We start from the raw sequence: 17295 nt of genomic DNA on the forward strand, positions 1-17295 counted from the left end.
AATGTTGTTTGCAAAGAAATTTTAACAAAATACTTGACTTTTACAAAAGTTGATAATTTGATAATGTTAATTCAAATTTCCAGGTGTGGAAGTGAAGCAAGAGGTGCACACACTTTTGCAGAAAGGGCAGGCGAGAGGTTCTTGAACAATCAGTCTTCCATCTACTCCCTGGTCACAGAGAAAGCAGGAAATTTTGAACCTTAATCTATCTCTCCCTGCTCATCCAGTTTCTGTCTGAGGAAACCTACATGGAGACAACCTCCTCAATCCAGAACACTCTTTGTTCATTCGATTGGGCCATCTCCATCAACTTTCAGGATGCCTGTTTGCCCTTCTTTCCTCCACACCACGAATATCTTGTTGATTGCTTATAGCAGGAAGGTTTTATTTTTCAATTCCAGGTTCAGCCTTTTAGAATCGCTTCTGCACCCAGTCTTTACCCAGATTATGGGATTGGTTGTTGTTACGGGGTTAGCGCCATTTTTCAGCACAAGATAGGCTATACATGGCGGCTAGTATAAATGGTGGAGGAAGAACCAGGGAAAAACCCGGAAAGAACCACCAACCCACGAGAAACTACTGGCAAAGTTTTTCACGTACCCACATTGGCCGAGCCCAAGACTCGAACCCACACAGACAGAGGTGAGATGGCAATGATCCGTAATGGTGACCACTTTAGGCCACTCAGCACAGGAGTGATAATAGCCTACCTCTGAATACAGGGAACATCAATTTGCCCTTATTTCGACTACTGGCTGATCAACAGTGTTCAAGTTCAGTAGTTCCTTCAGGATCTGTTCCACTCTTGGACCACCTTAACTCAATTGGGTATTACCCAATCTTGAAATCAGAACTTGTTCTATAAAAATTTTTTTATGTGGGGATGAATTTCCTCACAACTAAAACTTGGTCTGGGTTCCTCCGGATTGGGTAGATCAAATACCATGAGCAAACCGGTTTTCCACCATCATTTGCTTGGTAGATGAATCATAACAGATTCCTGATGGTGGTGGTGGGGGGGTTGCATGCTTGCACCCGATCCCCATTCTTATCTGGCGAATCTGTTCGCCAATGGGTCAGATATATTCCAGTGTGGGGGAGGGGGCTTGTTTAGAGCTTGAGTGCTAATTCTCCATGATTCTTGGACTATAGCAGAATTGTCCCTTCACATCAACAAGCTAAGAATGAAAGCAGTATTTCTAGCACTGCATGGGTACTCTGACATAATGAGGGACTGATGTGACATGGTCTCCTTAGAAAACAAGTATCGTGGTGTCAAGGAGGCCCACATGTCCTTTCTCTTTGCGTAGTGGTCTGAAACCTCTTCATCTTGTTAGCCTCAGAAAATGTCACAATCCAAGATCTCCACATTCTGGGCAAGATAAACATATTAGCGGACAGTCTGTCAAGAACAGACTAAGCATCCTCAGCTGAATGGTCTCTTCACCATTCAGTGACAGAGTCCCTGTTTTCCTTTTGGGCAAGACCACTAGTAGACCTGCTTGTGACCAAGCTCAACAAACTTTCCTTTTTCGTGTCTGTCCGAAATCAAAGAGTATGTGAAGTCAGTACATTCAACTTCCAGTGGGATCGCCTATTTGCCTTCCCACTCTTCCGACTGCTACAAGTTCTTCAATGAGTCCGAACTTCTCTGCTCAGATCATTCTTATTGCCCCTTTGTGGCCCCAGTGATCATGGTTCATCAGTCTCCTCAGCCTCTTGATTGATCAATCAAGGCTTCTTCCTCAATCAGTTGTGACCTTACATAACATTATTATCCTCTGCCTGATGATGTACATATTTATTAATGGACATGGGCATCAAAATTAGTGTGTGATCAGAGTTTTTAAAAATGCAGTATATACATGTACTATATTCTCTACCTGTAGAAAAGGTCATTTATCCTTGACCTAGTGACCCTAATAACCTCAGTTGACATGGAAAACAATGATAGACAACTGATCTTGTAAAGACATGAATAGTTTGGTGGTTAATCTTGACATATTGATACTACAGCTTTTGATATATTGGAGTCTTGCTCAATAATATGTGCAATTGTGGGATATATTGCTTTGGAAATTTTAGGGCCCGGGTCTTGTTTATATGAATCCTTGGTGCAGGGACATGTTTTACTGAGAGCACTGTGCTCAAAAAGCAACACCTAAAAGTAATCACCTTTACATGTACATTCTAGAACCAGTTTATTGATAATGGTGGAAATTTGTTGACGTTGATCTGTTTGGTCATAGGTCTCTAACCCCATGAGTGATAGCTATATCATAATGTACATGGACAAGACAAACAGGAAGCTCAGTCCTTTTGTATTCATCCAACCCATGATTGATATTTATATCATAATGTACTTGGACAATACAAACAGGAAGCTCAGTCCTTTTGTATTCATCTACCACTATCCTTCCTGACATTTCCTGAGGCAAGGTAAAAGTAGTTTCATATCTTGGCAAAATTCACAGCTATGTTTTGGAAAGGATGCCACAGTATCTTTATTAGCTTTGGTGGTTTTCTTTGGGCAGGTGTGTGTTTTTGGACTTTTTATTCTGTGTGTAGAATATTGGGCTGCCTCATATTTATTTAAAAAGATATAATCAAAAAATGCTGTGCCCATGACATGCCCAAAAAATGGAATCAGGTAGCCTACAGATATACAAAACTCATCTCCCAAGGTGTGAAACAACTGGATTTTCTGAAGTTTTCTTGCTGAATGCTAAATACTGAGCTTGTGTAGCACTGCATCTAGTGAATGAGGAAATTAATTCATAGTGAAATTAAAACTACCCACCAGTGGATGCGGTGTAAGAAGATACAAGTTTATAGTTATAGGTGGAACATATAAAAAGAAATTGAGACAATCAGTTTTATTTCTCATTAAATATGTTTAATTGATTAAATATTGTGAAAATATCAACAAAGAATATAAATAATGTATAATTAGAACTTTTAATTTGTGTATGTAAGTATCAAAATGGTGAATCATTAGATGTTTGATTTCTGAATTATATTGAATTATTTGTAAAAATATTGTTCAACCGTCAACGTTTTTAAGATTTTCAAGTTTTAAAATATGAGATTTTAAGATTAAGAACATTTAAAGTATTTTTTATATTAATTTTCATAAATAGTTCAAAAGAAGCACGATAAAGAAGATGGTACATTTTTTAAATTGCACATTACTTTTGTAATGATATTTTAGTTAGTTTTCTACAAATAATAAATAAAATAATAAAATAAGATTTCATTTTCACTGTTATTGGTTAGGCAATTTTCTTTGTACATATATAACAGTAGCAATCCAGTTAATATCAATATTTTGTTTATGAACATTGATTTTAAACATTTAACAACCGTTAACTGATTAAGTATGCTTAAATTTTAAAATCTATGTCAGAACATGCCCCCTTCATGCCCTAGTGTACAACTGTTTTATTTTTAATTCTTAGTAGACATGCTTGTATTTCGTCTTCACCTTCTCATTTTATTTATGCTTATGTACATACGTTCTTCCATTCAGCTGTGCTTCTAAACTTTCTCGTATATGCTACAAATATGACTTTTCTGTCGTATACCAGTGTCATTACTGCATATATAAAATAATGTGTTCAGAAATATCCTTCACAAATAAACCATGCAACAAAAAATTCTGTGCAGAAATAATTCCATCATTTTATCTTCAGATACAGCTCTATTATATGCCATTACTCTCGTGTCCTTGCGTGGTACTTTTCTATCGAAAGTACCAGTCTTACTCCAGTAGCTTATGTCACTGTAAGGCCAACAAAGCTTGTGGTGTGTGTGTTATTTTTGTTCTGCTTCTCTCATGTTTTATCCCTAGTCCATCAACATATGCTATTTTAAATATCCTCTTGAAAGCCACTGACTCATTCTAAAACAAATTTGGCAAAGAACTTTCAGTATGAAGGCCTTTTAGGTTGGTACCAGTCATGTCAAACTGCCTTCAGATATGTCCACGATGACAAAAAAATTGAAAACAACTTTTCAAACACTGCTTCATAAAAATTTTACCAAGTTTTAGAATAATAACGTTAAGACCTGAAGGCTTTTCAGTCAAGTAGAAATAATGTTGATCTGCTAAGAAATACAATTGCCGTTATATATTGAACCAATTTTCCACCAGTTATCCAGGATTGGTAGGGATATTGATGTATTATGGACACATTAGTGGGAGAGGGGGTTGTAGATGGTTGGTAATAATACTAATACCTGTCCAGAAATATTCTAATATTACTATAGAAAATAATTAGCATAACATTGCAATCTTATTGCCACTTCCAGAACTGAGAAGCCATGAGTGTCCCATTAAGGTTCAAAGACCAGGAGTACAAGAACTGGATCAAATGTAGCCTGGCATTGATCCTTATGAAGGAGGGGCTTCATGACTATGTAGATACTGAGGTGAAAAAACTTCATGCCCATATTGAACAAAAAGTCACATCAGTTATTGGTGGACCGTCTGTTGGGAAGATATGTGGTTTTTGTACATGGAAGGATGTCAGAAAAGCAAGGTCCAATCCCATTACATGGTACATCAACTGCAGGAGCAGTGTGTGTGACAGATGGCTCTCTCAGATCCTGGCTGTTCATAACGAACCAAATAATCATGGTATCAACTGGAAAAATGCAGACATACGTCGCTGGCCTACAGATCCATATGAAATCGCTAAGGTGTATATGCCAAAAGGTCAGGACAGAACTCTCAATCTCCCTCATCAACTTGATGCATCAGCAGTTTTATCTCTTTTGAAGTATTGTGCTTGGTTCAGGACCAGTATTCCAAATGTCCAACTTCTGTCTGATGTAAGTAATCATACAGGTGGTACTATATATATATACCATATTTGCTGGCCTATAAGTCAAATCAGCAAATTTGGCAAATTTTCCATCCTTCATCCTTATATAAGTCGATGATGAGTATAAGATGAGGCCAGATCAACACCTCGGATTGTGTTTTTCACTTCATTCTTCACAGCATTGCTAATTTTTTCTTACCAGTAACTCAGTGACCTTTCTATTCATGATCATGAAATGTAACTAAAAGTACCTAATTTGTTTTACAAGAAGTATTTTAAATGTATTATGAATTTTTAGCTGTATATTATGAAACGGACCTAGAAATTTATTGAGTTACAGATGAGACAAAACTTACAATGATCTGTGGACTTAAATTATAATTACTTTGCATTTCATAAATATTAAAGCTATCACTGTATGTTATTTCAGATTACCAGCAATAGGGAAATCACATCATTAATACTAAAATGCATTTACTGGGGTGGGGTGGGGGGAGGGTCCCTACCAATAGTGGAAACAAAAATTAGAAGGAATCGCTTAACTAGTGGTATTAATTTATAATGGAATATAGTACTGCACTTGTACACAAGTAAAATCAGTCATCAGGTAAGTGAACAATACAGATTTACAATTGTGGAGACATCTCTGTCTTCTCTCAATGGGGCATACAGATTATTTGATCATTAGGTGCAAGAATAAAATTGTGATGGAATATGTCTTTGTCATGGTTCTTCGTCTTCTAACTTGTAAGTTCTAATGCACATATATGTAATTAAATTTAAACAACGTATATTACAAACAATGTACATTACTGGTGCATGCTGCTTTACCGCAGTTACATCTGATCTGTGTTAATTTGTAATACTGACGATGTTGTAACTGTTTAAAATACTGTGTGATCCTATATTTGTTCATACATGATCTCTTCCCTGAAATGAAATATTTTTTGCATATTATTTTTAGTAATCTTGGAGAAGTATTTTCCATACAAGAGATATGATAAAGCGATTCGGATGACATACTCCATTATAAGTCGATTCAGAGTATAAGACGAAGCTAAGATTTTCTGGTCAAAAAATATCGTCTCATAGGTCAGCAGATACGGGTATGTATGTATGTATATTATTACCCATGATAAAATCCTTGTGGTGATTAGTTAACAACAATTTTCAGTGGAATGACATATTGAAGTCAGTTCATATCTGTGGTTATTAAGTCAGCTAAGGCCATATCTATCAACTAAATATAGGTTAGTATATTACAGAAAATATACACAACCAGACATAGATTATTGTAATGCTTTATGGAGAAACACTTCTGACAAGAATATTTGCAAATGATTCCACTTGCAAAAAAAGAGCTTGCAGACTCAAATAATGCTGAAAACATATAAAATTGTATTAAAATGTTAACAGTAAGTAAGCATTATTTTTGAAAAAGGCTCCCTTGATTACACCTAGTGGAATTCTTGTATCAGATACAAGAAGGGTGGCTATTGCTTTTTAGGTCAGAAATCAAGGTTACTTGACCTATTTTAAAGATTGATGCTTTCCAGACAAAGATTTGCAATTTGCATTAGTTTTACACCATCTGCCTTTTGCTGAACTTTGTGGATTATATGCACTTGGTGTGTAATGCACTGCTCAGTGTGCTTTTTGTTTGTTGAATATTTGATTTTTATTGCATTAATTTTTAAATGGTATTGCATAACTCTAGATCTTACCTGTAGAAAAGGCTGCAGAAATGTCGAAATTATTAAGCCCTCTTGTTAGTAAGAACACATCACTGAGTATTACAGAACATACATCTAAATTTCATAGGTTAGTCTGCTTGATGAGAATATTAGGGCTGAATATTTTGGATTCTGTAGGTCAGTCCCAAGGTCATAACATGGCAGGTGGTAGGTGTATTAATTACTGTATGTCTCAAAGGTGAATATTTGTACATAGATGCATTATCCATGATTTGAGTTTTCATTTTGTTTTCTTTTTCAGTTGATAGGATTTCGAAATGAAGTTTTGCACTCTGGTGAACTCAAGGTCCTAGACAGCAATAAAGATATTTGGATAGACAAGATGATTCAACTTCTGTCTGACCTCAACATAAATGGCAGTACTCAGTCTGAATTGAATAGGGTAACTTTAATTCTGTGGGTTTGTTTTCTTCAGGAATGGAACAGTTATTTAAGTATTTAAACTCAAGTTTGTATTTTTTTTATCATCAAAGGAAATTTCTGGAAATCTAGCAGTGATAGCTGCTAACATACTTGAGAAAGGGTTAATGGTCAGTCAGCTATCAAAACACATGCCTGTGAATGTGCAAGAGTTTGTTTGTCAGCGCAACTGATATCAACACCAGCTATTTGATGGCTTGATTTCTACATTTCACCTTGTGCTACAGAATAACACTTGAACTAACCTGGCTAAGAGGAATGAGCATCTCAAAAAGTATGATCACTCACTGTACCTCTAAAAAAAAGTCAACAAAAGAAACTGAAGTATTTATTTTTTTAGTTGCCCACTTCTCCAGGTAGCGTGACCCCTTTCATATACACACTAGCGATGATATCAACATTGAATAAATTTAAAATGCAATATGTTTAGCACCATTATTCATTAGTTTCCTGCTTGATGAATTACTTCTGTAAACTACCTCACAGAATCCTCTATAATAGAGAAAAATGAATGCTGTTTCTTGTTCTACAGATGACTATAACACAAAAATGATATTGATTTGCAGTACTGGTAATTCTCGATGAAATATTTGTTAAACAAAGGGATTATATTGTACAGTGATGAACTTTAATATATTTGCAATGCAAAGACATGAACACTATATTTTGTTTCCCTAAAGGGAGAACAGAATTGTACAGAACATAGTTGATATTACTCGATGGAACCTCACAGGCCTCAACATACTATATTGTACCAGTTTACCTGGTAGATGTGTTACAAGACTCTGGTGGCATCAAGAAAATGTACGTTTTAATAGCAGCAATACATTACCCATCGCTGTTGTGTTGCTTATCCTTGTTCATGCAGAAAACCACCATCTGCTTGATGTGAATACATTCTCCGACAGAGTCAAGAATTGTCATTACGACACAAGGCATTTTTGCACCTGGCTTGGGACGTGTACAAATGTCATCTTTTTTAAGGACACCATGCTGTATGTATGCTTTTCCTAGATCATCACCAGAGAAAATTGTTACACTATCTGTTCCATAATTTAAGAGGGGCGCAGAGTGGCCGAGTGGTCTAAAGCGCTCTCCGTTATGGATCACTGCTATCTCACCTCTGTCTGCGTGTGTTCGAGTCCAGGATTCAGCCAATGTGGGTATGTGAGAAGGCTTGCCAGTAGCTTCTCGTGGGTCGGTGGTTCTTCCCGGGGTTTTCCCGGGTTCTTCCTCCATCATTAATACTGGCCACCATGCATAGCCTAACTTGTGCTGAAAAATGGCGTTAAACCTGACAACAACAACAACAATTTAAAAGAAGAGCACTCCGGGGACCAACTACTTTGACAGCGTATGAGGTTCTGAATGTTTGAGGAGTTGATTGCCCCCTCCTGAAGGGAGCTATCAAACAGTCCTCATGTTCAGGGCAGCATGTTGCTCCCTCTCAAGAGGAAGCTCACCTCATGCCCTGTATTGCAGGTTGCTCCTCTCATTAGGGAGGTGCAGCACTGCACAGTAATGCTCTCTCCTGTTAGGGAGGTGAAGCACTGCACAAGTATGTTACTCCCTCATTAGGATGGTTCCATACCACACACATATCTACCACAGTGTGCTGCTTCCTCTTGTTAGGAAGGTTGTGTACTGCATATATACCCACCACGTGTTGTTCTCTCTAATTAGGGAGATGGTGCACACATCATACCCACCATATCATATTATTCCCCCCCTAAATTATGGCACCAATGATTGTAGTTTAGTGATCTCCTCAACCAGTTGGTAGATGCTCCCTGGGATTCAACCTTGAGGAGGGATCTGCTTTCACAGCACCCACCCACCCATACCTCCACCCCAGCCTTATGCAGTTGTAGTTTCTTCTTGTCCTTTTTGAAGAAAATGACTTCAGTTTCTGCCATCAAGGGCTATAGATTGGCTATCTCCAATAACTCTTTAGTTCTCCATGGGCTCCACTATTATTATAGTGCCCCCCCCCCCCAACTTTCAGATCTGATTAGAGACTTTGAACTTCCTGTCTGCCAATTTCTTTAATGGTCATAGATGGGGCCTTTCATGTTTATTTGCTCATTATCTAAACTTGCTTTAAATCATTAAGTTAATGATTAGCCTTTGAGTAAAGCTTCCTTTGAGAACCTTAAATTTAAAATAATCTTTTCTCCCTGTGATGTCAACAAGGAGGAGTGAACTTCATAACTTGTCAGTGGAAAAAGGTTTTGTATACAGTTTAACAGGTAACTATGACTTGGCTACTTGTCCTTGTGAACCTGGGTTTCAGTCACCCCTGTATTGAAAGCCTCAGTCTCAGTCTTAACTGTGCTGGGGATAATCAAGATAGATTTCTGTATGCTTTATGTTTCTATTTGGCTTAATAAATGGAGAAGAGAAATACAGGGCAATCTCCTTCACCTTATCAAAGGTACATCAGATATTTCAGGAGCCATCATCTTGAGGTGTATTGTCCTTTATTATATGCTCATTGTTTCCTCGTTAACTTCACATTGTCAGAATTGTTCAGTATTACCCGATACTGAACCCACAAGACAATACACATATAGCATTCACATGCATAAAGGAACTACTTCCTATTGTAAACAAACAATGGACACAGATGCCAGCACTTTTGATTTGTACACAAATCATGTACACTAGCGTAAGAGGCTCTTTACATTGTGGTTGTTTAAATTTGTTTCTGAATGAACTAAAACAGATGTTTCGTGGACTGCCACATACCAGCTGCTTTGGCACATTGATACAATGTTACAGATTTAGGCTAGCTACATTATATAACAGACACAAGATAAGGTCCTTCCAAATAACATACAAGTGACAAGTCATATACTCTCTTCTTTAGCTGGTGATAAGAATGGCAAAATAAAATATGCTTACAGTGTTACATACTGAATTTCCTCAAAATGTATTTTCTTAATTCTGCAAATCCGAATTACGTGAGCCATGTCATAGGTTTTCAATCTGGATTACACATTTCAGAATTGTACTGTAATTTCGATGATAAGTGCAATTGCATCCTCCTTACTGCACTCAAAATCAAATAAGCATTAAATTCCATAGCATCTTTTTGATAATTGCAATTGAAAGACTTCACATTTTTCCCACATTATGATTTCAAACATTCAGTGACAGAAACAGAAACACATTTGCAGATGTAAGCATGCTTCTCCCGCGCCGCTTCAATCCGATGTATTTCATGTATAATTTGCACAGATGAATCAGTCCAAAATCACAAACATTCATAAAATTAAGACAAATACCAAAATCTATTCATTCCAGATCAAATCGAAAAGTTGTTACAGTGCACATTAATTCACAATATGACTGCAAATTTCAGTTTTTTCTAGACACGCCATTTTTGTTCGAAAGTTAGGTCAAGCACATGACTAAGTTCAGATTTATCTGGGCAGAGTTATGTGTGCATTAATAATGATGTTATTGTATAATGACAAATCTGTGCTTGTGTATTTAGTTTTGGAATACGGCATTCATTCATTTACGTTGTTTCTTGTAGTGTATTTTGTTTATATAATTAAACCTTAGGTAGAATAAAAAAATGAGCATATAATAAAAAGGTTACTGCATTTTGTATGGGAAAAAATGAACTCATTTTGTCGGAAGGATATACTGCACTCCCAAGGACATGCAGTATTCCATCCCAAAACTCATTTATATTTTCCCATACAAATGCAGTAACCTATAAGTATAAAGAGCTTATCCATCTCTAGCCGAGAGATTTTTCTTTAGTGAGGATCAAAGCCCATGTGGTTAATGGATGATGCTGCGTCTTGATCCTTCTTAATCCTTCTTCTTTGGATGTAATGAAAGCTGCATTCTGTGTACATTATCTTCACTTTAGCTGCAATCAATGTAGGACTGGTGCAAAGGTTTTTTGTATTAAGGCCAATTGTGTCAGTTTAACTAGCCATCAAGCTTTCCTCCAGTATACATTAGATTATCCTACTAAGTTCACTTTGATAGCTCATCCTGGGCCATGAGCCTCACTCTGGACTGGAAATTTATCGATGCAGTATTAGGTATTACTGCTGTTGAAAAGTAGCTCGGGATAAGTGGGTGGGTAGATGGATCTTAAACTAATGATAATTATGTCCATTCTTAGTACCTAATTCCTTTCTTCTTGTTAATTCGGATATCATTTTAGTCTTGGGCCAAGTTAAAGAAGGATGATATTTTGAATGATGGAAGTTGTCTAATGTATCAGACTGGGATCATGTTTTTGTTCTAACCTTTCTAATTGAATGAGGGAATAATCTCCTTTGTCTAGGAGAAGATACAGTAACACAATAATAGTACGTAACTAAAATTGGTTTAAGATCCAAAAACATAGACATTACATAAATTGTGCCCAACAGACAGCTTAGCTCATGCCAATTTTCTCTGGGGGTATTTCAGCACCTTGTCTTTTGGAATGAAATAATTAAGGTTCCTAGTAATCTACTCAAAATATTTTGTTTTGTCAAATCAGCTTGCCTGATAAAGCAGTACATGTCATATGATTTTCATCTTAGCTTCAAATAGAAGAAATTGCTGAATACATAAAAGAGGGTCTTTGTGCAAAACGTATATCCCAGTTATGAATATGCTGGGGATATTTATATATGCATTTAAACCTAGAAGATCTTGAATTGATAAGAAGCAACATGTAGGTTATAAGAGGGGATAACTCAAAGCCATATTTCACTAAGGGTAATGTATCCCAATCTTTCTAGCCTGGACCCATGTAGAACTTTGGTAGATGTATCATAATGTATGTTTAGACATCTACCATACTGATGACATTTTACTCCATCTGTTAATGTAAATCACTTACCAGTGGAAATGCAGTGTGTTAAAACTGACATTTGTTTTCACTACAGCAGTCCAGAATAATATTTCAGAATATTTATTTTCATTTATAATCCAGATCAAGTGTGAGGACATTGATGTTAGCTTTAGAGAAAATGAAATTCAAGCCCTGCAAAACTTGGTGTCTGGCCTGGTCAGCAGATTGGCTGAAGTGAATGGAGAGATGGCCTCACAGTCTGAGGAAACAACTAAGCATGCTGAAGAAGTGAATAAATCACTACAAGAGGTTTGTTACTTGTAAAATTTTTTTACTGAATTGCAAAGCAAATATTTAAAAAATATTTTTGGCACATTTTTTGTGTGATATAAATTTTCAAGAAGTATGGATTTTGATATGTCTTAACAGATGAAACAAGATGAAGTTTGAGACTGAGAAGAGGCTTGTAACTAGATATTTTAGCCACTGTCATTGATAGTCTGTGAAGCATCTTGGAACCAGTATTTGACAATTGCGAGGTATCTTGGCACCAGTATTTGACAATTGCAGTCTATCTTGGCACCAGTATTTGACAATTGCAATGTATATTTATTCGGCAGGAGAGTAGGCAAGACATAAAATTCCTTTGAATTACTCTATATTGGAATTACAAAATTAAAGTATATTTAATTTATTTACAAGTGAAATAGCTAGCATTTCTTTTCTGTGTAACATATTGGGAAACATTATAATGATAATTGTCTTAGATTTTATCCTTGTAAAAAATATCAGCAATAAATGCTATAGGTACCTTGCCCCTAGTTAAAACCAAGATTTCTTAGAATTCTTAGGGACTTCATCTCATTGATGGAAATGTCACAGTTATGCTAGTGTGTGGGTATCTCACCTGACCACTACAGAAAAAAGCTAGGTTTGATGCTTGAAAATTACCTTTATGATTCATAATTAATTTAGTCTGATGAAGCCATTTCATGATTTTAAAAAGAAACAAAGTTATTGTTTTGCTCCTTCCACCTTGTTTGCCATATAATTTGATAACAACTTCTTTTCTTAAGCACCTTGGCAGCACCTTTCTGAGATCAATTCTGTATGCGTGTTCATGCATACTCAAGACTTTAAGAGTAACGTCGATGTTAAAAATCTTGATACATCTGTAATGTGTTAAAGTTTCGCAGTTACAGGTGACAAAAGAGTGGTGTTAGTTGATATGTGGATGGACACAAGTTTATCAAAAGCTCTGCCATGGCTAGCTGTTTAAGCTAACCATACTACTTGATTCAAATTCAGTATGTAAATCCAGGGCTTGAAATTGACATCAGCAAACTATCATTTTTGCCGGTTCAATTTAGTATATTGCAAACTAAAAAACATTAAAGAGACATGTCTTGTTAGTTATATAGTTAATTCATATATCACTTTTACTGAATATAATAGTGGATATTGAAAAATGGTCTGATTTTTACTACTTGAGAACATTGCTATCAAAATGCTGTTAGTACTGAAAAATTTCATTTTGAGCCCAGAAATTACTTCTCTTTATTTATTGAGTCCCATAAGTTTTCAGGAAATAACTCCTTTCCTATATGGCTTGTTTGGTACATATTTATTTATTTTTATATTTTTTTAAATAAAATCATTGAGCTACATTTTATACACCTGCCTACATCTGGGTACCACTAACAATTGTGTACCATGGTATTTCTGAACACACCGCGATATGTACCATGGTATACCACAATTTTATTAGGTATCAACAATTTAATTTTCTGGGGCAGGGGCCTGAAATATTTTGTTTTAATTTCCATGTCAGTTGTTGGAAAAATATCTTGCTGTGATATATAGCAATAAAACTATAAAACTATATTTTATCCATGATATTGTCTAAATAAAAGTAAATAATAATTATCTTGAGATGAAAGAAACCTCAGCTGAAACAAAATTCCAACTTCTGCCACCCCAAACCCAGTACCTGAATTTTTTATATACATGTTAATTGCTTAATAAGTTGTAATCTAAAAACTAACTAAATTGGTATTTTTATTCAAGCAGCAGAGAGGGTGAACAGACCACTTAAGGGAAGGGTCACCCTTGTGTTTAGACCAAAAAAAATAGTGACCCTTCATAGAGGTCAATACCACGTCTACGATTATTGTTTGTCCCAAACAGAATTGTAGACGAACCCTCTCTGCTGCTATCAATCTTGGGAATCATCATCTGAATCTTGGGAATCTTCATCTGAATCATGGGGATCTTTTGTTTTGTTCTTTAAGTAATATTCAAGTTCTGATGGTGGTTTTTCTATTTTTGGATTTATGTTCTTTCTTTTTCTGTAATAGTTCATCAAACTTCTGTATCGATCTCCACCGCAATTTTTACAAATCTGATATAATCCTCTAACGCCATTGTTACATCCAACACAACTTCGTGGACCAGCATGAGGATTTTTCTTTAAAATATGTTTTTTACAATATTCACCACGACACCTTTTGTTGCATTTATTTGTTGTTCCTTGAATTAACCACGCACAGTTGTTCATTATATTAATGATATCTGTTTAATTAAATTTACACCCCATCTGCTAATATCAATTAAAAAATTGTTATATTAAAAATAGTGGTATATCCAGAATCTCATACTGCAAGAATAGCACGAGAACGATTAGAAGCAATTAACAAATTTCTTCCTGTCAGAGATTCATTTAGAAAAAATCTACAAGCGCAGCAAGAAGCACGAGTTGAGTACGAAGAAGAAACTAAAAAACTGTTTAAACCCGTCACTGCAGCTACTGGAAAGGTTACAGCTGTCATCAAAGAAGATCTTCTTCCGGTATCAAAACAAACAGCAGAACAAACTGAAAAAATAGCAAGAAGAACTAAACAGACAAAGAAGATTTTACGAGATCTTCCACCTGGCATAGCCAGGGAAATAGCTGCGGCTCATCCTCCACCTGTTGGTGAGGAAATACTTGAAAGTATTGGAAAACTTCGTACTGAAGTCGCCGACGTGCAAAAAGAACATGCACCTGAACCCGAACTAGTAGAAAAAAACAGAATTGATTGCAAAATTTAGGAAAGGGGTTGTTGAAGAAATTAGAAATACTAAAGAAGAACAATTACCCGAAGCAATATTAAATGTACTATTTAATAAATCTAGTATTTTAAAACCCCATTATGAAAAAATAAATGATGATAATCTTATTAAATATATATATCGCGTATATTACAACAAAAAACAAGCTAGAGGTCAAGAATTTGAAATTATTAATGAAGAAGTAAAAAGACTTTATAGAGAGAGACTGAAACAACTAAAACAAAAACAACTCGCCCAGCAGAAACTTCCTCCACCTTTACAACAAATAGAACAACAGCAATTGATGTTGAAACAATCTAGAGAGAAAAGGAAGCAGATGGCAAAGGAAATGAAGCGAAAAGCAGAAGAAAAATGGAAACAAGAAGAAGAAATATTTAGAGATATAGAAACTAAACAACAGGAGAAATTACGTTCACTGGGTAAAGAAAGAGATCCTGACGATGATCCTCCAAGCGCTGTAGGAAGTGGGTTCCTGACTACATCAGAAGGAAATAATTTTATTTGTCCTGATAATATCCTCAATGACGTGTCACGGTTAGAAGTTCTCATAGGAGGAAAATGTGCCGGAAATAATTCACCAGAAATAATTAACGAAGCAGCTGATATTTGTTGGCGATTATTTCAAGGTGGTATCATGGATATCGGAGTTTACCGAGAACTTATCGATGAACTTGTTGATGACTAGTTGTTAAATAAATGGTAAATTAAAAAAGATGATCATACATAATAATCATCGTAAACCTGTACAAGTCAGAGCGGTGAACTCAAAGATTACCAATCTACAGAGCTACTTACGGAGATGGACTTGGTGATGTTGTACGGGGATTATTCACAAGGATAGCTCCAAAAGCAGCACCCGTTGCAAAGCAAATATCGATGAAAGCTATCAATATTGTTTGTGAAAAAGCTCCTGGAGCAATTGTCAATGTTGCTGGTAAGGTGTTCTCGGCAATCAAAGAAAGACTAGCACGATTATTGCGACGAAAACAACAACCACCAGTGAAACTGGCAAGTACTGAAATTATGCCCGCAGACATAAGTAAAATAATAAATCAGACTGCAAATCAAAAACTAGCGGAATTATCTAAAGAGGCAGAAAGAAATATAACATCAAATTTGATAGATCAAAGACTCAGTGAATCAGGAAATAATATTTCAAGCATGATATCAGGAAGTGGAGTTTCCAAACACGGTTTTCGTGTTAGACGAAAATAATTATAATAAAATGTTTAAGCGTGAATCCGATGAAGCCTTTGATATGGAGGCACCTGTCCTTAAAGATGAATCGGTACGTGATTATCAGTTTTATTCTTATGAGGCACGAATACTGGATCAACATGGAAGAATTGAACTGCAAGTTCATGATACAAGTAGATACTTTTTACCCACTGAGGCTTTTCTTGAGGTAGAAAGTACAGTTATAAAAACAGATGATACTAATTACGGAGGTGCAGTAAAAGTGGGTTTTGTCAACAATGGGATTATGGCATTGTTTGATAGCGCCACTTATATGATCGATGGAACAAATATTGAATCGATTCAGAAAGATGTAGACGTTGCTACAACAATGATAGGATTAGCAAGATATTCTGATGATTATACAAGATCAGCAGGTCCTACAATGATGTTTGTGAAAGATAACTCCAGTAACCCTGAAAGCGATCCGTATAATATAAGACGACCAAGAAATTTTGCCAATAACGCTGATGCTGATGTGGCCCCAGTGGTTCATGGTTCTAGCGAAAATTTCAACTTGGGATTTGCAGCACGTAAAAATGTGTTACTAGGAGACAATAGAAGATTTTCATGTGCAATTCCACTATCGCATATTTTTGGATTTTGTAGAAATTTTTGAAAGGTTATTTTTGGAGCTAGACACATGGTTGTTCTTGTGCGAAAAGGTGATGATAACGATGCTCTGTGGAGACCTGTTGGTGATGCTGGTAAAGTAATATTGTCTAAACTTTCACTGTGGATGCCGGTAATGACTCCAACGATCGCAGTAGAACAAAAATTAATTTCTTTCATCGACAGTGGTGGTAAATCCTTTTTGTCATGGTTAACAACAAGCACAGATAGTATGCAAAGTAACATTAACGGTCAGTTCACATGGCATATAGCATCACAACAGGGTGTTTCTGCACCGCGACATATTTTTGTTGCGTTTCAGGAAACTAATCGATTAGGCTCACAAGTTTACTCTCATATGATATTTGATAAACTAGGTATCACAGATATTTCTTTACGGATAAATGGACAACAAGAACCAACAGAAAATATACAACTAAATTATGAACAGAATCATATAGGACGTGTATATCATAGTTTGATGTCGTTCACGGGACGTGAGCAAAATATGGATACCGGTTTGCAA

General features: G+C 36.0%; 1 protein-coding gene across 1 annotated transcript in view; it reads left to right on the forward strand.

Annotated features, from left to right (window-relative positions):
• Positions 1-4323: 4323 nt before the first annotated feature.
• The window catches only part of LOC149779784 (uncharacterized), a 98592-nt gene continuing 85620 nt past the window's right edge, over positions 4324-17295 (forward strand). The window contains exons 1-3 of the mRNA XM_089938464.1: positions 4324-4833; positions 6822-6962; positions 11952-12119. Of these exons, the coding sequence (XP_089794590.1) occupies positions 4324-4833; positions 6822-6962; positions 11952-12119 (819 nt within the window). The remainder of the gene's footprint in view (positions 4834-6821; positions 6963-11951; positions 12120-17295) is intronic.

Source organism: Sinohyriopsis cumingii, chromosome 17, assembly GCF_028554795.1.
Source record: "Sinohyriopsis cumingii isolate HCF-2022 chromosome 17, ASM2855479v2, whole genome shotgun sequence".
Classification (NCBI taxonomy): Eukaryota; Metazoa; Mollusca; class Bivalvia; order Unionida; family Unionidae; genus Sinohyriopsis; species Sinohyriopsis cumingii.